This window comes from Cherax quadricarinatus, chromosome 15, assembly GCF_038502225.1.
Source record: "Cherax quadricarinatus isolate ZL_2023a chromosome 15, ASM3850222v1, whole genome shotgun sequence".
NCBI lineage: Eukaryota > Metazoa > Arthropoda > Malacostraca > Decapoda > Parastacidae > Cherax > Cherax quadricarinatus.
Genome location: NC_091306.1, coordinates 38,052,244 through 38,078,239, shown reverse-complemented (window position 1 = coordinate 38,078,239; position 25,996 = coordinate 38,052,244). Strand labels below are relative to the sequence as shown.

Below are 25,996 nucleotides of genomic sequence, written 5' to 3'. Positions count from 1 at the left end.
ACATAAAACAGATCCTGCAGCACACTGTGTATAATGAGAGAAAAAAACTGAAATCATGATTTTTTGATTAAAACAGCAACTTTGCAGTGTTTTTTCGTATGTTTTTTATAGTTGTATTTGCGATTTCTTGGTCTCATTTGATAGAATGGAAGACATATTACAGAAATAGAGATGATTTTGATTGGTTTTAGCACTGGAAATGGCTTGAAACTGAGCTCAAAGTAGCGGAAATGTTAAATTTTTGCCGATATTCAAGAGTAAACAAACGACCTCACACGTCTAATACACGTCAGCTGGTGGGTCTAATATACATTCACAAATATGGTGATGATATTTATACAATTATTACAGTATTGCATAGCAGTAAATCTTCTATTTTTTGGTGTGAATAAAAATTCATTATGTGAATAAAAAATCAAAATGGAATTTATTTGTAAAGCCTCAAAACATGACTAATGAACAGAGGAAATGTTAGTTTAGTGCCAGGAATGCCTACATTGTTTATTCTGGACCCTATTTTGAAATTGGAATATTTTGAACTTTGTGTTAAATTGGCCAAATTAACAATTTCCGATCACTTTATTTTGTAGTTGAAACAGTTGACTTGGCGATTTCTTGTGCTCAATCGATAGAATAGAAGTAATACTAGTGAAATAGCTAAGAATTTGGTTGATTGGAATAATGTAATTGGCCTAAAATGGGAGTCAAAGTCGGCAAAATCGCCGATTCGTAAATATCGCTGACACATCAAAATTCGCGAGAGCATAATTTCGTCAATTTTCCACCAAATTTCGTACTTTTTGTTTTATTACCTTCACAAAAAGATTCTCTACGATTTCATAAGAAAAAATAACAAATTTTTTTTTTGAAAATTCTTGGACACTGGTGCGTGACTCCAGATTTGGGCCTTGGACCCTGAAAGGGTTAATCAAGCTGAAGATAATCACAAAATTTACTCCTGTCCCAATTAAGTTACACACTAGTTTAAGCATTACCTGGGAAGCCTGTGGTGGAGGTGGTGGCATCGGGGGGTCATTAAGGAGATGGTCATATTTATGAGAGTAACATTCTTCTTGAAGACATGCTTCTTCACTCTCAATAAAATGTAAGCCAATATCACATACATATAGATATTGTTTATATTGTTTCTTTGTAGATTCATCAGTGCATCTGTAACAGATATAAGTTTTATATATTAATTAAGGTGGTTTACAGTGAGTGTAAATGTGTGTGTGTGTGTGTGTGTGTGTGTGTGTGTGTGAATGAGGATGTGTGTGTGTGTGTACTCACCTATTTGTGCTCATTTATTTGTGGTTGCAGGGGTTGAGTCATAGCTCCTAGCCCTGCCTCTTCACTGGTTGCTACTAGGTCCTCTCTCCCTGCTCCATGAGCTTTATCATACCTCGTCTTAAAATTGTGTATGGTTCCTGCCTCCGCTATGTCACTTGCCAGACTATTCCACTTCCTGACAACTCTGACTAAAGAAATACTCCCTAACATCCCTTTGACTCATCTGAGTCTTCAATTTCCAACTGTGACCTCTTGTTTCTGTGTCCCATCTCTGGAACATCCTCTGTCCACCTTGTCATTTCCTCACAGTATTTTGTATGTTGTTATCGTATCTCCCCTGACCCTCCAGTCCTCCAGTGTTGTCAGGCCAATTTCCCTTAACATTTCTTCATAGGACATTCTCCTTAGCTCTGAAACTAGTCTTGTTGAAACCTTTGCACTTTCTCTAATTTCTTGATGTGCTTGACCAGGTGTGGTTTCCAAACTGGTGCTGCATACTCCAGTATGGGCCTGATGTACACGGTGTACTGAGTCTTGATTGATTCCTTACTGAGGTTGGGAATGCTATTCTCAGGTTTACCAGACACCCATAAGCTGCAGCAGTTATCTAGTTGATGTACGCCTCAGGAGATGTGCTCGGTATTATACTCACCCTAAGATCCTTTTCCGTGATTGAGGTTTGTGGTCTTTGGCCACCTAGCCCATACTCTGTCTGCGGTCTTCTTTGCCCTTCCCTGATCTTCATGACTTAACATTTGGCGGGGTTAAATTCAGGGAGCTAGTTGTCGGACCAGGCTTGCAGCCTGTCCAGGTCTCTTTGTAGTCCTGCCTGATCTTCATCCAATCTAATTCTCCTCATTAGCTTCATATCATCTGCAAACAGGAGCACTTCTGAGTCTATCCCTTCCATCATATCATTCACATGACTCACGAAATCGTAATGACATGATTGCAAACAAACCATACCACAAGTGGGGATAGAACCTGCGATCAGAGAGTCTCAAAACTCCAGACCGTTGCGTTAGCCACTGGACCAGCTAGCCACAAAAATATTTGTCCAACTAGGTATATTTCTATACCATAGGAAGGTTAGCATAGGCACCACTGTGACCACAAATGCAAGTTTTTACAGACGAATCTCCAGCTAGCTTGGCCGTGGCGAACTCTAGCTCAAGTCCCCTCAAAGCCGTCAACTTGACTCATGAAATCGTAATGACATGATAGTGGGTTCTATCCCTGCCCGTGGCATGGTTTATGTCATTCACGTATCCCAAAAATAGCACTGGTCCTAGGACTGACCCCTGTGGAGTCCCGCTCATCACAGGCACCCACTCTGACACCTTGTCACGTACCATGACTCGTTGTTGCCTCCCTGTCAGGTATTCTCTGATCCATTGCAGTGCCCTTCCTGTTATGCATGATTGATCCTCTAGCTTTTGCACTAACCTCTTGTGAGGAACTATGTCAACGACCTTCTTGCAGTCCAAGAAAATGCAGTCTACCCACTCTCTCTCTCATGTCTTACTGTAGTTACCTTGTCATAAAACTCCAGTAGGTTTGTGATGCAGGATTTTCCTTCCCTGAATCCATGGTAGTTGTCATTTATAAGCTTATTCTGTTCTAGGTGCTCCACTACCACCTTCCTGATAATCTTCTCTATGACTTTGCATACTATACATGTCAGTGACACTGGTCTGTAGTTTAGTGCCTCGTGTGTCTCCTTTCTTAAAAATGGGGACTACATTTGCCTCCTTCCATACCTCAGGTATTTGCCTAGTTGCAATGGATGTGTTGAAAATTGTTGTTAGTGGCACATACAGCATCTCTGCCCCCTCTCTAAGGATCCATGGTGAAATGTCCAGTCCCATCACCTTTGAGGTATCAAGTTTGTTTAGCAGCTTCTTCATCTCCTCGGTTGTGTGCGTCTCATCCAGCACTTGTTGGTATATCCCTTGTTGGTGTACCCTCCTGTTCTGGCTTCCTGGAGTCCTTTCTGTCTCCACTGTAAATTCTTCCTTAAATCTCATGTTGAGCTCCTCACATACTTCTTGGTCATTTCTTGCAAGCTCTCCACCCTCCTTCCTCAGCCTGTTTACCTGGTCCTTGATTGTTGCCTTCCTCCTGTTGTGGCTATACAACAGCTTCGGGTCAGACTTGACTTTCAGTGTTATGTCGTTTTCGTATTGTCACTGTGCCTTATCTGTGCATACTTGTTTCTGGCTCTCCGACTAATCTCTTTATTTTCCTAGGTCCTTCGTCTTCTGTACTTTTTCCATTCTCTAACACACTTAGTTTTTGCGTGAGTACTCACCTAATTGTGGTTGCAGGGGTCGAGACTCAGCTCCTGGCCCCGCCTCTTCACTGATCGCTACTAGGTCCTCTCCCTCTCTGCTTCCTGAGCTTCGTCATACCTCTTCTTAAAATTATGTATGGTTCCTGCCTCCACTACTTCACTTGCTAGGCTATTCCACTTCCTGACGACTATGACTGAAGAAATACTTCCTAACGTCCCTGTGACTCGTCTGAGTCCTCAGCTTCCAATTGTGACCCCTTGTTTCTGTGTCCCCTCTCTGGAACATCCTGTCTCTGTCCACCTTGTGTATTCCCTGCAGTATCTTGTATGTTGTTATCATGTCTCCCCTGACCCTTCTGTCCTCCAGTGTCATCAGTCCGATTTCCCTCAACCTTTCCTCGTACGACATTCCCCTGAGCTCTGGAACTAGCCTTGTTGCAAGCCTTTGTACTTTCTCTAACTTCTTGACGTGCTTGACCAGGTGTGGGTTCCAGACTGGTGCTGCATACTCCAGTATGGGCCTAACATACACAGTGTACAGTGTCTTGAACGATTCCTTAGTAAGATATCGGAACACTATTTTCAGGTTTGCCAGGCGCCCGTATGCTGTAGCAGTTATTTGGTTGATGTGTGCCTCTGTTGACGTGCTCGGTGTTATGGTCACCCCAAGATCTTTCTCCCTGAGTGAGGTCTGTAGTCTTTGTCCACCTAGCCTATACTCTGTCTGCGGTCTTCTTTGCCCCTCCCCAATCTTCATGACTTTGCATTTGGCAGGGTTGAATTCGAGAAGCCAGTTTCTGGACCACGTGTGCAGCCTGTCCAGGTCTCTTTGCAGTCCTGCCTCATCCTCATCTGATTTAATTCTTCTCATCAGCTTCACATCATCTGCAAATAGGGACACTTCATAGTCTATTCCTTCCATCATGTCGTTCGCATATATCAAAAATAGCACTGGTCCTAGAACTGACCCCCTGTGGGACCCCGCTCGTCACAGGCACCCACTGTGATACCTCTTCACGTACCATGACTCATTGTTGCCTCCCTGTCAGGTATTCCCTGATCCATTGCAGTGCCCTCCCTGTTATATGCGCCTGATCCTCCAGCTTCTGCACTAATCTCTTGTGAGGAACTGTGTCAAAGGCCTTCCTGCAGCCCAGGAAAATACAATCAACCCACCCCTCTCTCTCATGTCTTACTTTTGTTACCTTGTCATAAAACTTCAGAAGGTTTGTGACACAGGATTTGCCTTCCATAAACCCATGCTGGTTTTCACTTATAATCTTGTTCCATTCAAGGTGTTCCACCACTCTTTTCCTGATAATCTTCTCCATGACTTTGCATACTATACATGTCAGAGACACAGGTAGTCTGGGGACTACATTTGCTGTCTTCCATTTCTCAGGTAGTTGCCCAGTTTCAAGGGATGTGTTGAAGATTGTGGTTAGGGGCACGCACAGCATCTCTGCTCCTTCTCTAAGGACCCATGGGGAGATGTTGTCCTGTCCCATCGCCTTTGAGGTATCAAGGTCATTTAGCAGCTTCTGCACCTCCTCCTTGGTTGTTCATATGTCATCCAACACTTGTTGGTATATTCCCTCTTGATGTTCCCTTCTGTTCCCTTCTGTGTATGTATGTGTGTGTGTGTGTGTGTGTGTGTATACTCACCTAGTTGTACTCACCTAGTTGTGGTTGCAGGGGTCGAGTCACAACTCCTGGCCCCACCTCTTCACTGGTCACTACTAGGTCACTCTTCCTGCTCCATGAGCTTTATCATTCCTCTTCTTAAAGTTATGTATGAATCCTGCCTCCACTACATCACTTCCCAGACTGTTCCACTTCCTGACAGCTCTGACTGAAGAAATACTTCCTAACATCCCTGTGATTCATCTGAGTTTTCAACTTCCAATTGTGACCCCTTGTTGCTGTGTCCCATCTCTGGAGCATCCTATCGCTGTCCACCTTGTCAATTCCTCTCAGTATTTTTTGTCATTATCATATCCCCCTCATCTCTCCTGTCCTCCAGCATCATCAGGTTGATTTCCCTTAACCTTTCCTCGTAGAACATGCCCCTCAGCTCCAGGACTAGTCTTGTTGAAAACCTTTGCACTTTCACTAATTTCATTACATGCTTAGCTAGATGTGGGTTCCAAACTGGTGCTGCATACTCCAATATAGGCCTGACACACATGGCATACAGGGTCCTGAGCAATTCCTTATTGAGATGTCGGACTGCTATTCTTAGGTTTGCTAGACGCCCATATGCTGCAGCAGTTATTTGGTTGATGTGTCTCAGACGATGTGCCCAAGATCCTTTTCCTTGACTGAGGTTTGTAGTCTCAGGCCCCCTAGACTGTACTCTGTCTGCGATCTTTTTTGCCCTTCCCCAATCGTAATGACTTTGCACTTGGTGGGGTTGAACTCCAGGGGCCAGTTTCCGGACCAGGCCTGCAGCCTGACGAGATGCCTTTGTAGTTCCACCTGGTCCTCGTCCGATTGAATTCTTCTCGTCAACTTCACATCATCTGCAAACAAAGACACTTCAGAGTCTATTCCTTTCATCATGTCATTCACATACCCCAGAAACAGCACCAGTCCTAGGACTGACCCCTGTGGAACCCTGCTCATCACAGGCGCCCACTCTGACACCTCGTCACGTTCCATGGCTCGCTGATGTCTTCCCGACAGGTATTCCCCTATCCATTGCAGTGCCTTCCCTGATATACCTGCCTGATCTTTCAGCTTATACTGCGATCTCTTGTGTGGAACTGCATCAAAAGCCTTCTTACAGTCAAAGAAAATGCAGTCTACCCACCCCTCTCTCTCTTGTCTTACTGCTGTCACCCTGTCATAGAACTCCAGTAGGTTTGTGATACAGGATGTCCCTTCCCTGACACTGCTGGTTGTCATTGATAAGCTCATTCCTTTCTAGGTGCTCCATCACTCTTCTGATAATCTTCTCTATGACTGCATACTATACATGTTAGTGACACTAGTCTGTTGTTTAGTGCTTCGTGTCTGTCTCCTTTTTTAAAAAATTGGACTACATTTGTTGTCTTCCATACCCCAGGTAGTCTCTCTGTTTCAATAGATATGTTGAAGATTGTGGTTAGTGGGACACATAGCACCTCTGCTCCCTCTCTCAGGAGAGATGTTATCCAGCCCCATCGCCTTTGAGGTATCTAGCTCGCTTAGCAGCCTCTTCACTTCTTCCTCAGTTGTATGTATTGTGTCCAACACTTGGTGTGCCCCACCTCTCCATCTTTCCGGAGTCCCTTCTGTCTCCTCTGTGAACACTTCTTTGAATCTCATGTTGAGCTCCTCACATGCTTCTCGGTTGTTTCTTGTGATCTCCCCTCCTTCCTTTCTCAGCCTGATTACTGGGTCCTTAACTGTTGTTTTCCTCCTGATGTGGCTTTACAACAGTTTTGGGTCAGTTTTGACTTTCACTGCTGTGTCATTTTCATATTGTCATTGGGCCTCCCTTCTTACCTGTGCATATTCATTTCTGGCTCTTCGACTGCTCTCCTTATTCTCCTGGGTTCTTTGCCTTCTATACTTCTTCCATTCTCTAGCACACTTGGTTTTGGCCTCTCTACACCTTTGAGTGAAACAAGGGCTCATCCTGGCCTTCTCATTATTTCTGTTACCTTTAGTACAAACCTCTCCTCAGCTTCCTTTCATATTGTTGTCACATATTCCATCATCTCATTTACTGGTTTCCCTGCCAGTGCTCTGTCCCACTGAACCTCGTGCAGGAAATTATTCATTCCTCTGTAGTCCCCTCTCTTGTAGTTTGGCTTCGTTCGTTCTACCCTTCCTGTTTCCCTCCCCACTTGTAACTCTACTATGTATTCGAAGCTCAGAACCACGTGGTCACTGGCCCCGAGGGGTCTTTCATATGTGATATCCTCAATATTTGCACTACTCAAGGTGAACACTAAGTCCAGTCTTGCTGGTTCATCTTTTCCTCTCTCTCTGGTAGTGTCCCTTACGTGTTGGTACGTGAGGTTTTCTAGTACCACCTCCATTATCATAGCCCTCCATGTTTCTGGGCCCCCATGTGGCTCCAAGTTATCCCAGTTAATTTCTTTGTGATTGAAGTCACCCGCAATCAGTAGCTTTGCCCTACTCATAAAAAACCAATGGGATTTTGACGAGCTGGAGAGAGGAGGCAGAGGAGAGACTACATAATAGAAACACTTCTGTCCACTTCAGCCAGTGTGTCAACCATTGCTCTGTTACTCTCACCATACTCTTGCATAGGCCTTCTGCTGTTCTGTGGTGGGTTATACATCACTATAATTACCACCTTGGAACCTCCAGACCAAAGTGTTCCTATTATGCAGTCTCTCTCTGCCTCCTCTCTCCAGCTCGTCAAAATCCCATTTGTTTTTGATGAGCAGTGCCACTCTTCCACCCCCCTCTGTTCCCTCTGTCTTTCCTCAAGATCTGTGTGTGTGTGTGTGTGTGTGTGTGTGTGGGTGGGTGGGTGGGTGTCTGGTTCTGGGTGGGTGGATTGGTGGGTGGGTGTCTGGTTCTGGGTGGGTGGATTGGTGGGTGGGTGTCTGGTTCTGGGTGGGTGGATTGGTGGGTGGGTGTCTGGTTCTGGGTGGGTGGATTGGTGGGTGGATTGGTGGGTGGGTGTCTGGTTCTGGGTGGGTGGATTGGTGGGTGGGTGTCTTGGTTCTGGGTGGGTGTTTGGTTGTGGGTGGGTGTTTGGTGTGGGTGGGTGTGTGTTGGTGACTGGGTGTGGGGTATGGGTATGTTTGAGTAAGGATGAGGGTGTTGGTGTGTATTTGTGTGTGAGTGTGTGCTTGGGTGTGGGTTTGTGTTTGGGTGTGGTTTTGTACTCACCTAGTTGTACTCACCTAGTTGAGGTTGCAGGGGTCGAGTCCAAGCTCCTGGCCCCGCCTCTTCACTGGTCGCTACTAGGTCACTCTCCCTGAACCATGAGCTTTATCGTACCTCTGCTTAAAGCTATGTATGGATCCTGACTCCACTACATCGCTTCCCAAACTATTCCACTTCCTGACTACTCTGTGGCTGAAGAAATACTTCCTAACATTGTTTGGATGTGGTTGCATGTTTGGGTGTGGTTGCATTTTTGGGTGAATGTATGTGTGTGTGTTTGGGTATGGGCATGAGACTGGGTTAATGTGGATGAGAGAGTGAGTGTGTGATAGTGTGAAGGAGTGTACAAGTGTGGTATTGTAGAGGCTGGGTTAGAGTGTAGGTGTGAGTGGTCACTGTTTACAAGGGGTGCCTACAGCTCATGTACATGTATGTGAATGCACAATCATGTGTGCTTATACTTTTGTGTGCGTGTACTGTTAGTGTGCCCTAGTAGACTCTACACCATAGACTCAAGTTTTTGTAGTCCTAATTTGTATTTACTAGACAGCTCTGTTTTCTAGTAGAATGTTACCTCTATTTATTGTACTTCCTAGTGAGTACTAGTCTAATGGACACACCTGCCCATTCCTTGCATGCACTGAGAGAGGACCCCTTCATGTTACAGTTAGAGGACTCTAGACCCCACAACTGACCCCAACCACTACGCTTAGGCGAGTACATGTACTTGTACTTGTGGCTGGCAGTATTGATACTCGTTGTGATGGCATTCCTGACATCCTGATTCCACTTCAGTTTCTTTGTGTGTGTGTACTCGCCTATTTGTGGTTGCAGGGGTCAAGACATAGCTCCTGGCTCTGCCTCTTCATTCTGTGTGTGTGTGTTTGTGTGTGTGTGTGTGTGTGTGTGTGTGTGTGTGTGTGTGTGTGTGTGTGTGTGTGTGTGTGTGTGTGTGTGTGTGTGAGATTATGTATGTGATTGTGTGTGTGAATTTGCTCACCTATTTGTGATTGCAGGAGTTGAGTCACAGCTCCTGGTCCCACCTCTTTGTTGGTCGCTACAATGTTTGTGTGTGAATGTGTGAGTGAATATGTGTGAGTGACTGTGTGGTTGTAAGTGACTGTGTGAGTGAGTGAATGTGTGTGTGAATGTGTGAGTGAATGTGTGTTTGTGAAAGTGTGAGTGAATGTGTGGGTGTGAGTGAATGTGTGAGTGTTGAAATACTGCTGCTTGTTATACTTACACATAAAAATATGAGCAGTCATTGGGGATTCCGTAGACTCCTTCATTTGAGCAAGGCTGAATGTTGTTGTTACGAAGGAAGGCAGGAACTAACTGAGAATTATCAACACTTGTTATATTTTGTTTTGATGGTATACTGATAAGACTCTCTGGTGTTTGTGCAGTGATCTCCTTTATTAATGTAGCATTGACTGGTATATCAACTGGTACACTCTTTGCTGATGATGAACTGTGATTGACTGGGTTTGACTTCCTGAGTTCTACTGGAGTCACTGTAGAAAATTAAAGAAACTTTTAGTCTGCATCCATTAATAAATTACAGTGGTACCTTGAGTTATGAACTTAATTTGTTCCAGAAGGCTGTTCAAGTGCCGATACCGAATGAATTTGTTCCCATAAGGAATAATGTAAATTAGATTAGTCTGAGGCCCCCAAAAATACACTTACAAAAGCACTTACAAAGATACACTTACATAATTGTTTGAGTTGGGAGCTGTTCGAAACTCGAGGTACCACTGTATATATGTACAGTGGGCCTTCGTTTTTCGTAAGGCTCAAAAGTCATAATTTTTGGAAATTGTAAAGTTTTTCGTCAGAACATTGACTCAGGAATCATCATTTGACTTGCAAATAGTCGTTCGTCTGGGATGCGTACGCATGGCCCCGAGCCGCCTCACACTCCATTCCAGCCAGTTTGCCATTGTTTACCAGTGAGTGAGGATGATCTCACGAGTTCATATGATACATTTCATAATATTCCATTCGTTTTAGTGCTTGCAGCTGCTAAATAAGCCACCATGACTCCAAAGAAAGCTTCTAGTGCCAGCCCTTTGGTAAAGAATTTAACAAACACATAATTTAAGAAAAAGTTTGTAGAAAAATATAAAAGTGGTGGTGGTAGAGAGTGGTAGCAGTTGTGATAGTGGTAGAGGGTGGTAGTGATGGAGGTAGCAGTTGTGATTATGGTAGAGGGTGGTAGTGATGGTGGTAGAGGGTGGTAGGATTGTGATAGTGGTAGAGGGTGATAGCATTGTGATAGTGGTGGAGGGTGGTAGCATTGTGATAGTGGTAGATGGTGGTAGCATTGTGATAGTGGTAGACAGTGGTAGCATTATGATAGTGGTAGACAGTGGTAGTGATGGTGGTACAAGGTGGTAGTGATGGTGGTAGAGGGTGGTAGCAGTTGTGATAATGGTAGAGGGTGGTAGTGGTTGTGATGGTGGTAGAGGGTGGTACCATTGTGATAGTGGTTGAGGGTGGTAGTGATGGTGGTAGAAGGTGGTAGTGATGGTGGTAGAGGGTGGTAGCAGTTGATAGTGGTAGAGGGTGATAGTGGTTGTGATGGTGGTGATTCAGCGATTCTGCTAACTCCTCCAATGTTGTTGGAGTTATATAGGGCTACAGAAAACACCGCCGCCTCAGCTGCTGCTTCACCACCGTTTATTTTTTTTTATTATCACACTGGCTGATTCCCACCAAGGCAGGGTGGCCCGAAAAAGAAAAACTTTCACCATCATTCACTCCATCACTGTCTTGCCAGAAGGGTGCTTTACACTACAGTTTTTAAACTGCAACATTAACACCTCTCCTTCAGAGTGCAGGCACTGTACTTCCCATCTCCAGGACTCAAGTCCGGCCTGCCGGTTTCCCTGAACCCCTTCATAAATGTTACTTTGCTCACACTCCAACAGCACGTCAAGTATTAAAAACCATTTGTCTCCATTCACTCCTATCAAACACGCTCACGCATGCCTGCTGGAAGTCCAAGCCCCTCGCACACAAAACCTCCTTTACCCCCTCCCTCCAACCCTTCCTAGGCCGACCCCTACCCCGCCTTCCTTCCACTACAGACTGATACACTCTTGAAGTTATTCTGTTTCGCTCCATTCTCTCTACATGTCCGAACCACCTCAACAACCCTTCCTCAGCCCTCTGGACAACAGTTTTGGTAATCCCGCACCTCCTCCTAACTTCCAAACTACGAATTCTCTGCATTATATTCACACCACACATTGCCCTCAGACATGACATCTCCACTGCCTCCAGCCTTCTCCTCGCTGCAACATTCATCACCCATGCTTCACACCCATATAAGAGCGTTGGTAAAACTATACTCTCATACATTCCCCTCTTTGCCTCCAAGGACAAAGTTCTCTGTCTCCACAGACTCCTAAGTGCACCACTCACTCTTTTTCCCTCATCAATTCTATGATTCACCTCATCTTTCATAGACCCATCCGCTGACACGTCCACTCCCAAATATCTGAATACGTTCACCTCCTCCATACTCTCTCCCTCCAATCTGATATTCAATCTTTCATCACCTAATCTTTTTGTTATCCTCATAACCTTACTCTTTCCTGTATTCACCTTTAATTTTCTTCTATTGCACACCCTACCAAATTCATCCACCAATCTCTGCAGCTTCTCTTCAGAATCTCCCAAGAGCACAGTGTCATCAGCAAAGAGCAGCTGTGACAACTCCCACCCTGTGTGTGATTCTTTATCTTTTAACTCCACGCCTCTTGCCAAGACCCTCGCATTTACTTCTCTTACAACCCCATCTATAAATATATTAAACAACCACGGTGACATCACACATCCTTGTCTAAGGCCTACTTTTACTGGGAAAAAATTTCCCTCTTTTCTACATACTCTAACTTGAGCCTCACTATCCTCGTAAAAACTCTTCACTGCTTTCAGTAACCTACCTCCTACACCATACACTTGCAACATCTGCCACATTGCCCCCCTATCCACCCTGTCATACGCCTTTTCCAAATCCATAAATGCCACAAAGACCTCTTTAGCCTTATCTAAATACTGTTCACTTATATGTTTCACTGTAAACACCTGGTCCACACACCCCCTACCTTTCCTAAAGCCTCCTTGTTCATCTGCTATCCTATTCTCCGTCTTACTCTTAATTCTTTCAATTATAACTCTACCATACACTTTACCAGGTACACTCAACAGACTTATCCCCCTATAATTTTTGCACTCTCTTTTATCCCCTTTGCCTTTATACAAAGGAACTATGCATGCTCTCTGCCAATCCCTAGGTACCTTACCCTCTTCCATACATTTATTAAATAATTGCACCAACCACTCCAAAACTATATCCCCACCTGCTTTTAACATTTCTATCTTTATCCCATCAATCCCGGCTGCCTTACCCCCTTTCATTTTACCTACTGCCTCACGAACTTCCCCCACACTCACAACTGGCTCTTCCTCACTCCTACAAGATGTTATTCCTCCTTGCCCTATACATGAAATCACAGCTTCCCTATCTTCATCAACATTTAACAATTCCTCAAAATATTCCCTCCATCTTCCCAATACCTCTAACTCTCCATTTAATAACTCTCCTCTCCTATTTTTAACTGACAAATCCATTTGTTCTCTAGGCTTCCTTAACTTGTTAATCTCACTCCAAAACTTTTTCTTATTTTCAACAAAATTTGTTGATAACAGCTCACCCACTCTCTCATTTGCTCTCTTTTTACATTGCTTCACCACTCTCTTAACCTCTCTCTTTTTCTCCATATACTCTTCCCTCCTTGCATCACTTCTACTTTGTAAAAACTTCTCATATGCTAACTTTTTCTCCCTTACTACTCTCTTTACATCATCATTCCACCAATCGCTCCTCTTCCCTCCTGCACCCACTTTCCTGTAACCACAAACTTCTGCTGAACACTCTAACACTACATTTTTAAACCTACCCCATTCCTCTTCGACCCCATTGCCTATGCTCTCATTAGCCCATCTATCCTCCAATAGCTGTTTATATCTTACCCTAACTGCCTCCTCTTTTAGTTTATAAACCTTCACCTCTCTCTTCCCTGATGCTTCTATTCTCCTTGTATCCCATCTACCTTTTACTCTCAGTGTAGCTACAACTAGAAAGTGATCTGATATATCTGTGGCCCCTCGATAAACATGTACATCCTGAAGTCTACTCAACAGTCTTTTATCTACTAATACATAATCCAACAAACTACTGTCATTTCGCCCTACATCATATCGTGTATACTTATTTATCCTCTTTTTCTTAAAATATGTATTACCTATAACTAAACCCCTTTCTATACAAAGTTCAATCAAAGGGCTCCCATTATCATTTACACCTGGCACCCCAAACTTACCTACCACACCCTCTCTAAAAGTTTCTCCTACTTTAGCATTCAGGTCCCCTACCACAATTACTCTCTCACTTGGTTCAAAGGCTCCTATACATTCACTTAACATCTCCCAAAATCTCTCTCTCTCCTCTGCATTCCTCTCTTCTCCAGGTGCATACACGCTTATTATGACCCACTTCTCGCATCCAACCTTTACTTTAATCCACATAATTCTCGAATTTACACATTCATATTCTCTTTTCTCCTGATCATTTAACATTACTGCTACCCCTTCCTTTGCTCTAACTCTCTCAGATACTCCAGATTTAATCCCATTTATTTCCCCCCACTGAAACTCTCCTACCCCCTTCAGCTTTGTTTCGCTTAGAGCCAGGACATCCAACTTCTTTTCATTCATAACATCAGCAATCATCTGTTTCTTGTCATCCGCACTACATCCACGCACATTTAAACAACCCAGTTTTATAAAGTTTTTCTTCTTCTCTTTTTTAGTAAATGTATACAGGAGAAGGGGTTACTAGCCCATTGCTCCCGGCATTTTAGTCGCCTCATACGACACGCATGGCTTACGGAGGAAAGATTCTTTTCCACTTCCCCATGGACAATAGAAGAAATAAAAAAGAACAAGAGCTATTTAGAATAAGGAGAAAAACCTAGATGTATGTATATATATATATGCATGTGCGTGTCTGTGAAGTGTGACCAAAGTGTAAGTAGGAGTAGCAAGATATCCCTGTTATCTAGCGTGTTTATATATATATATATATATATATATATATATATATATATATATATATATATATATATATATATATATAGGAGTCTGTGGAGACAAAGAACTTTGTCCTTGGAGGCAAAGAGGGGAATGTATGAGAGTATAGTTTTACCAACGCTCTTATATGGGTGTGAAGCGTGGGTGATGAATGTTGCAGCGAGGAGAAGGCTGGAGGCAGTGGAGATGTCATGTCTGAGGGCAATGTGTGGTGTGAATATAATGCAGAGAATTCGTAGTTTGGAAGTTAGGAGGAGGTGCGGGATTACCAAAACTGTTGTCCAGAGGGCTGAGGAAGGGTTGTTGAGGTGGTTCGGACATGTAGAGAGAATGGAGCGAAACAGAATGACTTCAAGAGTGTATCAGTCTGTAGTGGAAGGAAGGCGGGGTAGGGGTCGGCCTAGGAAGGGTTGGAGGGAGGGGGTAAAGGAGGTTTTGTGTGTGAGGGGCTTGGACTTCCAGCAGGCATGCGTGAGCGTGTTTGATAGGAGTGAATGGAGACAAATGGTTTTTAATACTTGACGTGCTGTTGGAGTGTGAGCAAAGTAACATTTATGAAGGGATTCAGGGAAACCGGCAGGCCGGACTTGAGTCCTGGAGATGGGAAGTACAGTGCCTGCACTCTGAAGGAGGGGTGTTAATGTTGCAGTTTAAAAACTGTAGTGTAAAGCACCCTTCTGGCAAGACAGTGATGGAGTGAATGATGGTGAAAGTTTTTCTTTTTCGGGCCACCCTGCCTTGGTGGGAATCGGCCAGTGTGATAATAAAAAAAAAAAAAAAAAAAAAATATATACATATATATATATAAACATATATATACATATATATATATATATATATATATATATATATATATATATTTATTATACCTACCATCCAACTTATGACTGAGTTCGGTTCCAAGAAACCGGTCGTAAGTCGAAATGGTCGTAAGTTGAACTTTACTACTGAATATCAACAAAACATTTTTGTCATGACTTTATTTTATTGTTTTATTTTGGTAATTCATGATTTACTTTACTTTTTATGTTGTTAGTAGTGTATTTTATACTGTAAGGTTTAGGATAAACACTGTGTACAACACAAATAGTTGTTTATTTTCCAGAAATTTGGCATAAAAAACACGGTCGTAAGTCGAGTGGTCGTAAGTCGAGCAGGTCGTAAGTCGGATGGTATATATATATATATATATATATATATATATATATATATATATATATATGTATATATATATATATATATGTATATATATATATATATATGTATATATATATATATATATGTATATATATATATATATATATATGTATATATATATATATATATATATATATATATATATATATATATATATATATATATATATATATATATATACATACATATACATACATATATATATATATATACAGTGGACCCCCGCATAACGATTTTAATCCGTGCAAGAGGGCTCATTGGTATGCGAAATAATCGGTATGCGAATGAATATTCCCCATAAGAAATAATGGAAATCAAATTAATCCGTGCAAGACACCCAAAAGTATGAAAAAAAAAATTTTACCACATGAAATATACATTTTCCTACACACAAAGAGAAGGATACATGCACAATAGTAGAGTAGTACATGCACAGTATATATTGTGCATGTACTAGTCTACTAAATGAAGAATAAATGACACTTACCTTTATTGAAGATGCAGCAATGACTGATGAGACACTGTGTCCTGGGAGTGCCTTTTCCTCCTGAGTACTGTAGGTCCTGTTTGGTATTTTCTTCCAGAACATGCCTTATCACACTGTGTATGTCACTACGATTCTTAAATCTCTCAAACCAACCTTTGCTGGCTTTAAATTCACCAATATGAGCACTAGTTCCAGGCATTTTTCCCTGTTCACCTGGGTGTTAGTCGACTGGTGTGGGTTGCATCCTGGGAGACAAGATTAAGGACCCTAATGGAAATAAGTTAGACAGTCTTCGATGACACTGACTTTTTTTGGGTTATCCTGGGTGGCAAATCCTCTGGGGTTAATTGTTTCTTGGTATATTCTCAATAAGCCACACCAACAACAGTGCTACAGCAGCAGCAGACGATGCTACAGCAGCAGCAGATGATGCTACAGCAGCAGCAGCAGCTGACAGTGCAGCAGCAGCAGCAGCTGTACCACCAATAGTAGCGATGGTTGATTGGGGTTTATTATACAACCTGGCCAGCTCGGAGACACGCACTCCACTTTCATACTTATCAATGATCTTTTTCTTCATCTCTATTGTAATTCTCACCCTTATTGCTGTAGGGTTGGCACTAGAAGCTTTCTTGGGGCCCATGGTCACTTATTTTCCAGATAAAGCACCGAAAACAATGTAATAATACGAAATGTTCCGATTGTATGCTTGCATGTTACCGCGGAGGCTGGCTGGTAAACAATGCCACCGGCGGAACATGTGAGGCTGGCTGAGGGCGCACATTGGATGCATCTCGGACGAAAATTGGTGAGCGGGTTTTTAAGCGGTATGCGAGGCAAAATTTTTGCGATTAAAGCAAGCGGTATGCGGATTAATCGTTATGTGATGCCAACGGTATGCGAGGGTCCACTGTATATATATATTCTTCTTTCAACATACCAGCCATATCCCACCGAGATAGGGTGGCCCAAAAGAAAAAACTAAAGTTTCTCCTTTCATATTTAGTAATATATACAGGAGAAGGGGTTACTAACCCCTTGCTCCCGGCAGTTTAGTCGCCTCTTACGACACGCATGGCTTACAGAGGAAGAATTCTGTTCCACTTCCTCATGGAGATAAGAGGAAATAAACAAGAACAAGAATTAGAAAGAAAATAGAAGAAAACCCAGAGGGGTGTGTATATATATGCTTGTACACGTATGTGTAGTGTGACCTAAGTGTAAGTAGAAGTGGCAAGACATACCTGAAATATTGCATATTTATGAGACAGACAAAAGACACCAGCACTCCTACCATCATGTAAAACAATTACAGGCTTTCGTTTTACACTCACTTGGCAGGACGGTAGTACCTCCCTGGGCGGTTGCTGTCTACCAACCTACTACCTTAAATATATATATATATATATATATATATATATATATATATATATATATATATATATATATATATATATATATATATATATATATATATATATACAGTGGACCCCCGCATACCGTTGGCATCACATACCGTTCAATCCGCATACCGCTCGCTTTTATCGCAAAAATTTTGCCTCGCATACTGCTCAAAAACCCGCTCACCGTTCTTCGTCCGAGACGCGTCCAATGTGCGCCCTTAGCCAGCCTCACATGTGCCGCCGGTGGCATTGTTTACCAGCCAGCCTCCGCGGTAACATCCAAGCATACAATCGGAACATTTTGTATTATTACAGTGTTTTCGGTGATTTTATCTGCAAAATAAGTGACCATGGGCCCCAAGAAAGCTTCTAGTGGCAACCCTACAGCAATAAGGGTGAGAATTACTATAGAGATGAAGAAAAAGATCATTGATAAGTATGAAAGTGGAGTGCGTGTCTCCGAGCTGGCCAGGTTGTATAATAAACCCCAATCAACCATCGCTACTATTGGTGGTACAGCTGCTGCTGCTGCTGTACCACCGTCAGCTGCTGCTGCTGCTGTAGTACTGTCTGCTGCTGCTGTAGCATCATCTGCTGCTGCTGTAGCACTGTCAGCTGCTGCTGCTGTTGTACCACCGTCAGCTGCTGCTGCTGCTGTAGTACCGTCTGCTGCTGCTGTAGCATCGTCTGCTGCTGCTGTAGCACTGTCAGCTGGTGCTGCTGTTGTACCACCGTCAGCTGCTGCTGCTGCTGTTGTAGTACCATCTGCTGCTGCTGTAGTACCGTCTGCTGCTGCTGTAGCATCATCTGCTGCTGCTGTAGCACTGTCAGCTGCTGCTGCTGCTGTAGCACTGTCAGCTGCTGCTGCTGCTGTAGCACTGTCAGCTGCTGCTGCTGCTGTAGCACTGTCAGCTGCTGCTGCTGTAGCACCGTTGTTGGTGTGGCTTATTGAGAATACCAAGAAACAATTAACCCCAGAGGATTTGTCACCCAGGATAACCCAAAAAAGTCAGTGTCATCGAAGACTGTCTAACTTATTTCCATTGGGGTCCTTAATCTTGTCTCCCAGGATGCAACCCACACCAGTCGACTAACACCCAGGTGAACAGGGAAAAATGCCTGGAACTAGTGCTCATATTGGTGAATTTAAAGCCAGCAAAGGTTGGTTTGAGAGATTTAAGAATCGTAGTGGCATACACAGTGTGATAAGGCCTGTTTTGGAAGAAAATGCCAAACAGGACCTACAGTACTCAGGAGGAAAAGGCACTCCCAGGACACAGTGTCTCATCAGTCATTGCTGCATCTTCAATAAAGGTAAGTGTCATTTATTCTTCATTTAGTAGAGTAGTACATGCACAATATATATTGTGCATGTACTACTCTACTATTGTGCATGTATCCTTCTCTTTGTGTGTAGGAAAATGTATATTTCATGTGGTAAAATTTTTTTTTTCATACTTTTGGGTGTCTTGCACGGATTAATTTGATTTCCATTATTTCTTATGGGGAAAATTCATTCGCATACCGATTATTTCGCATACCAATGAGCCCTCTTGCACGGATTAAAGTCGCTATGCGGGGGTCCACTGTATACAGGTCTGCCATCACAAATCCGGCAATCAGTTATTCGGTTCCTTCAGTTATTCGGCACTAATTTTGGCTAGCATAATTTCAAATTTCCAGGGTCGCCACACCAACCTGCTGGTACTGTTTGGTGGCGCTACTTGCTGCATAAGTCATTCCAATTTCTTTTTCTCCATTTATTGCTTTAACCTGCTTACTTTTAGCCCTAGCCATGGTTCCAATGAATAAAAGAAATGCTTCTCATTATGTAAAGCACCTACACATTACATTGTCCATTAAAGATAAGGTGGCTTTGAAGCCACTGTCGGTTGTCATGAGCTCAGTCTCATGAAGTAGGAGAATATGCTTTATTATTATGCTAATATCAACACTACAGCTTATTTGCCTATCACAGTTGATCTAATATGACATAAGAAACAATATAAATAACATAAAACATGTTAAATACTTCAGAATGAATAATATTTGGCATAACACCGAGCAGTTCGACAGAGTTATGAAGAGGATATGGTAAACAAATACCATTCTCCTATCCTTGTCTTGGGGACTTACATTAGAGGAAACGGAGTATAGCACAGGGCTAACTATGATATACACTCGTACTCCACCATAAACATGAAACAAAAAAATTATTTTCTCTCTATAGATTATCACACTTAGCAGCATATGTGTAGAGAACCTAGGATAACCCCAAAAAAACCATCATGGCTTATTTTTAGTACCTGGCTTGGATTAGCCATATATTATTTTTGGTAAATATTCGATTCCCAGCCAGGGTAGGAACATTAGGCGTGTTTCTTTACACCTGTTGTCTATGTTTACCCATCAGTAAATGGGTACCTGTGTGTTAGCCGACTAGTGTGGGTGTTATCCTGGGACACAGATCTAATTTTCTTGAAATACTCAGCATAACAAGTGCCTTTCTGTACAGTAGTATGTCACTCGTATTGTAGATAGTGACCCTCGTATTGTAGATAGTCTTAATGACCCTCGTGTAGTAGATAGTCTTTTTAGTATGATAATAAGATGTTATCTTCATTATAGAATAATAAGAAAATATTATAACATTTATTTTTTTTTTTTATTATCACACCGGCCGATTCCCACCAAGGCAGGGTGGCCCGAAAAAGAAAAACTTTCACCATCATTCACTCCATCACTGTCTTGCCAGAAGGGTGCTTTACACTACAGTTTTTAAACTGCAACATTAACACCCCTCCTTCAGAGTGCAGGCACTGTACTTCCCATCTCCAGGACTCAAGTCCGGCCTGCCGGTTTCCCTGAATCCCTTCATAAATGTTACTTTGCTCACACTCCAACAGCACGTCAAGTATTAAAAACCATTTGTCTCCATTCACTCCTATCAAACACGCTCACGCATGCCTGCTGGAAGTCCAAGCCCCTCGCACACAAAACCTCCTTTACCCCCTCCCTCCAACCCTTCCTAGGCCGACCCCTACCCCGCCTTCCTTCCACTACAGACTGATACACTCTTGAAGTCATTCTGTTTCGCTCCATTCTCTCTACATGTCCGAACCACCTCAACAACCCTTCCTCAGCCCTCTGGACAACAGTTTTGGTAATCCCGCACCTCCTCCTAACTTCCAAACTACGATGAGGTAAAAGGACCCCAATGGAAATAAGTCACTCTGTCTGACTTTTTTGGGTTATCCTAGGTTCTCTACACATATACTGCTATGTATGATAATTCTGTGTAACTGTATTTGTGTATACCTGAATAAACTTACTTACTTACTGATGTCAGCTAGGCCTGTATACCTTGTACATGTACGTGTAGTAAATAAAGATATTATTATTATTATTATTATTATTATTATTATTATTATTATATTATTATTTTCTCAGTTGTTTGTTGGGTTATCTTATTCAAACTTGGGCAATGTATGATGGAAAGATACTTCTTCACTTAGACCAAAAATGAAAGAAATCAGACCATAAATAGCGGAGTTCACTTCTCAGCCATTAGCGGCCGCTTAGCGGTATATTTTTGTATGGTTGTTATGGTTATATTCTCATTTTTTCGGTCTCATTTGATAGAATGAAAGATATATTACAGAAATAGATATGATTTTGATTGCTTTCACGATGAAAAGTACCTTGAAATTGTGCTCACAGTAGCGAAAATGTTCTATTCTTTAGCAAAGCTCAAGAGTAAACAAATGACGTCACCGTCCAATACCTGTCCACCTGCCAGTCAAAATTTCAGTACGGAGTCAAGAATGGATTGACATTATTTATACAATTATTACAATAATGCAGTAGTCTGCATAACAGTAAATCTTTTATTTATTTTGTGAATAAAAATTCCAAATGGTAAGAAGAGTAATATAAGAGGGGCCTGTAGCCGTGACTAATGAACAGAGAAAATGTTATTTTAGTGCCAGGAATGTCTGCATTGTTTATTCTGGACACTATTTTGAAATTGGCATCTGTTGAAATTTGTGTGAAATAGGCCAAACTGCCAATTTCTGACCACTTTATTGGGTAGTTGAAATAAGTGAATGGGCGGTTTCTTGTACTCAGTTGACAGACTAGAAGTAAATAAGTTTATTCAGGTATACACAAATACAGTTACATAGATTATCATACATAGCAGTGTATGTATAGAGAACCTAGGATAACCCAGAAAAGTCAGACAAAGTGACTTATTTCCAGTACCTGGCTTGGGCTTGCCATATATGATTTTTGGTAAATATTTTTTTTTTCTCGGTTGTTTGTTGGTCTATCTCATTGAAACTTGGGCAGTGTATGATGGAAAGATGCTTCTTAACGTACAACAAAAATAAAAATGATGGACGATAAATAAGGGAGTTCACTTCTCAGCCTTTAGCCGCCTCTTTGCAGTATATTTTCGTATTGTTTTTATGGTTGTGTTCTCATTTTTTGGACTCATTTGATATAATGGAAGATATATTACAGAAATAGACATGATTTTGATTGCTTTTATGATGAAAAGTACCTTGAAATTCAGCTCAAAGTAGCGGAAATGTTCGATTTTTGCTGATGTTCAATGAACTGTGTAAGTCAAGTTGGTTAATTTTATTAAATGTATTCTAACCTAACCACTCTGTAATTCGGCAAACTCAGTAATCCAGCACACTACAGGTCCCAATGGTGCCGGATTTGTGATGGAGGACCTGTATATATACAGTGGACCCTTGTTTTTCATAATTAATTCGTTCCAGAGACTGTGACTATTATCGAAATTGACAATTTGCAAGTCCATTTTCTCCATAAGAAATAATGTAAGTCCAATTAATTCGTTCCAGACACCCAGAAGTATCAACAATTTTTTTTTCCTTAAAGATAGATTTATATGCATGAAAGAATGAACATTCAACATAACAGTTACCTTTTTTGAAGGTTGTTGTTGATGAATGTAAGACAGGGAGGAGGAGAGAGTGAAATGGGGTTATTGTTTGGAAGGGGAATCCCCCTCCATAAGGACTCTAGGTCACTTCAGGGGTCACTTCCTTAGCTTAAATATAGATTTACATGCAGAAAAGAATGCCAAATAAATGTAAAGCACTAATAAAATGTATAAATGAACATTTAACATCACACTTACCTTTTATTGAAGACTTTTGTTGGTGTATGGCAAACGGGGCAGAGAGAGGGGAGGCGAGTTTCTTGTTGGAGAATATGACACTAATATCAACTCTATGACTTATTTATCACAATTCAAGTTATATGACATAATAAACAATATTAATAACATAGAAACATGGGATATACTCTAGAGTGAATAAGTCATTATGTATGTCACGACTGGTGTTGTGTTGTTGTTGGTTGTATAAGCCCCTGAGAGTAAGCCATCCATAATGGTGGTGAAGTAGCAGCTGAGGTGGGGGTGTTTTCTGTAGCCCTATATAACTCCAACAACATTGGAGGAGTTGGTAGAATCGCTGAATCACTGAAGGCGGCACCCTCTACCACCATCACAACCACTACCACCCTCTACCACCATCACTACCACCTTCTACCACCATCACTACCACTGTCTACCACTATCACAACCACTACCACCATCACTACCACCATCACTACCACCATCACTACCACCATCACTATCACCATCACTACCACCATCACTACCACCCTCTACCACCATCACCACCACCCTCTACCACCATCACTACCTCCCTCTACCACCATCACTACCACCCTCTACCACCATTGTTGGGAGGGTTCATGGAGATGTGATGGTTGGAGTTAAACACACTTGTTGGATGGTAACACTTACATTAGCAGAGTGTGAAGGAGGAGCCCAGACTGGCCTGTCCTGTTCCCTGGTAGGTCTACAGTGAAGAGCTCCCAACTCGGCAGTTATGTAAGTGTATTTTTGTAAGTGCTTTTGTTAGTGTATTTTTCGGGGTCTCAAACAGACTAATCTAATTTACATTATTCCTTATGGGAACAAATTCGTTTGGTATCGGCACTCGAACAGCCTTCTGGAACAAATATATATATATATATATATATATATATATATATATATATATATATATATATATATATATATATATATATATATATATATATATATATATATATACATACACACACAGTGGTCCCTCGTTTTTTGTAATTAATCCGTTCCTGTAGGAGCTACTATAAACGAAATTTACGATTTGCGAATCAATTTTCCCCATAAGAAATAATGTAAATACAATTAATCCGTTCCTGACACCCAGAAGTATTAAAACAAAAAAAATTTTTACATGAAATATACATGTAGTACATAAACAATACAATGGGAAATGATGAATGAAACATTAACAGCATAACACTTACCTTTATTGGAGATTCTTCTTAGTGTATGGGAGACTGGAGGAGGAGAGAGATTGGATTGTTTACAGTTTGGAAGGGGAATCCCCTTCCAGCAACACCTCAGGTACCAATTGCTTCTCTGGGGTTGCTTCTCTTCTCTGTTTCTTAATGCCACTAGGACCACCTTGAGAGTCACTCTAGTCCTGTCTCGCAAAGTAACTGTGGAGAGAGCTCTGTTTCTGGCGTATCTTTAACACTTCCCTAAAATGACCCAAGACTTTGTCACTGTACATATTTCTCACCTTCTTTACCACAGGCTTGGCACTAGGAGCTTTCTTTGGAGCCATGGTAGTTTATTTAGTACAGTGGGCCCTCAACCAGCGATATTAATCCGTTCCTGAGAGCTCATCGTTAGTCAAAATTATCGTTAGTCAAGTTAATTTTCCCCATAAGAAATAATGGAAATCAAATTAATCCGTGCAAGACACCCAAAAGTATTGAAAAAAAAAAATTTTTACCACATGAAATATTAATTTTAATACACACAAACTGAAGATTACATGCACAGTTACATGACACTTTCCTTTATTGAAGATCTGGTGATGATTGATGGGATGGGAGGAGGGGAGAGGTGTTAGTGTTTAGAAGGGGAATCCCCTTCCATTAGGACTTGAGGCAGCAAGTCTTTTTCTGGGGTTACTTCCCTTGTTCTTTTAATGCCACTAGGACCAGCTTCAGAGTCACTGGACTTCTGTCACACAACAAATCTGTCCATAGATACCTGTACCTCTCATTCCTTTATGACTTTCCTAAAGTGGTTCACAACATTGTCAGTGTACAGGTTGCCAACACGGCTTGCAGTAGCTGTGTCAGGGTGATTTTCATCAAAAAAGGTTTGCACTTCAAGCCACTTTGCACACATTTCCTTTATCTTAGAAGTAGGCAACTTCTTCAATTTCTCTCTCCCCTCCTCCGAAGCAGTTTCCTCAGGTCTGCCCTCTTGCTGTTCAAGATGATCTAGCAGCTCATCAGTGGTTAGTTCTTCACTGTCCTCCACCACCAACTCTTCCACATCCTCCCCACTAACCTCCAACCCCAAGGACTTCCCCAATGCCACAATGGATTCCTCAACTGGCATAGGATTCTCAGGGTTAGCCTCAAACCCTTCAAAATCCCTTTTGTCTACACATTCTGGCCACAGTTTTTTCCAAGCAGAGTTCAATGTCCTCTTAGTCACTTCCTCCCAAGCCTTACCTATAATGTTTACACAATTGAGGATGGTAAAATGATCTTTCCAAAACTCTCTTAGAGTCAATTGAGTTTCTGAGGTCACTACAAAGCACCTTTCAAACATAGCTTTTGTGTACAGTTTCTTGAAGTTGGAAATAACCTGCTGGTCCATGGGCTGCAGGAGAGGAGTGGTATTAGGAGGCAAAAACTTCACCGTAATGAAGCTCATGTCTCTAGAAAGTCACTCTGCCAAGTCTGAAGGATGACCAGGAGCATTGTCTAATACCAGGAGGCACTTAAGGTTTAATTTCTTTTCAATTAAGTAATTTTTCACATTGGGGGCAAATGCATGGTGTAACCAGTCATAGAAAAAGTCCCTAGTGACCCGTGCCTTACTGTTTGCCCTCCACAGCACACACAAATTAGCCTTGAGGACATTGTTTTTCCTGAGCACTCTGGGGGTTTCAGAGTGATACACCTATAAAGGCTTCACTTTGCAATCACCACTAGCATTGGCACACATCAACAGAGTAAGCCTGTCTTTCATAGGCTAATGTCCTGGGAGTGCCTTTTCCTCCTGAGTAATGTAGGTCCTGCTTGGTATTTTCTTCCAAAACAGGCCTGTTTTGTCACAATTAAACACTTGTTCAGGTTTCAGTCCTTCACTGTCTATGTACTCCTTGAAGTCCTGCACATATTTTTCAGCCG

General features: G+C 42.0%; 1 protein-coding gene across 1 annotated transcript in view; it reads right to left on the bottom strand.

The window, feature by feature from the left end:
* Positions 1-396: 396 nt before the first annotated feature.
* Positions 397-25,996, bottom strand: part of LOC138852733 (uncharacterized) — an 86,589-nt gene continuing 60,989 nt past the window's right edge. Inside the window, exons 3-4 of the mRNA XM_070085295.1 lie at positions 9,678-9,948; positions 397-1,170 (exon numbers count right to left, since the gene is read on the bottom strand). Coding sequence (XP_069941396.1) covers positions 774-1,170; positions 9,678-9,948 — 668 coding nt within the window. The 3' untranslated portion in view covers positions 397-773. The remainder of the gene's footprint in view (positions 1,171-9,677; positions 9,949-25,996) is intronic.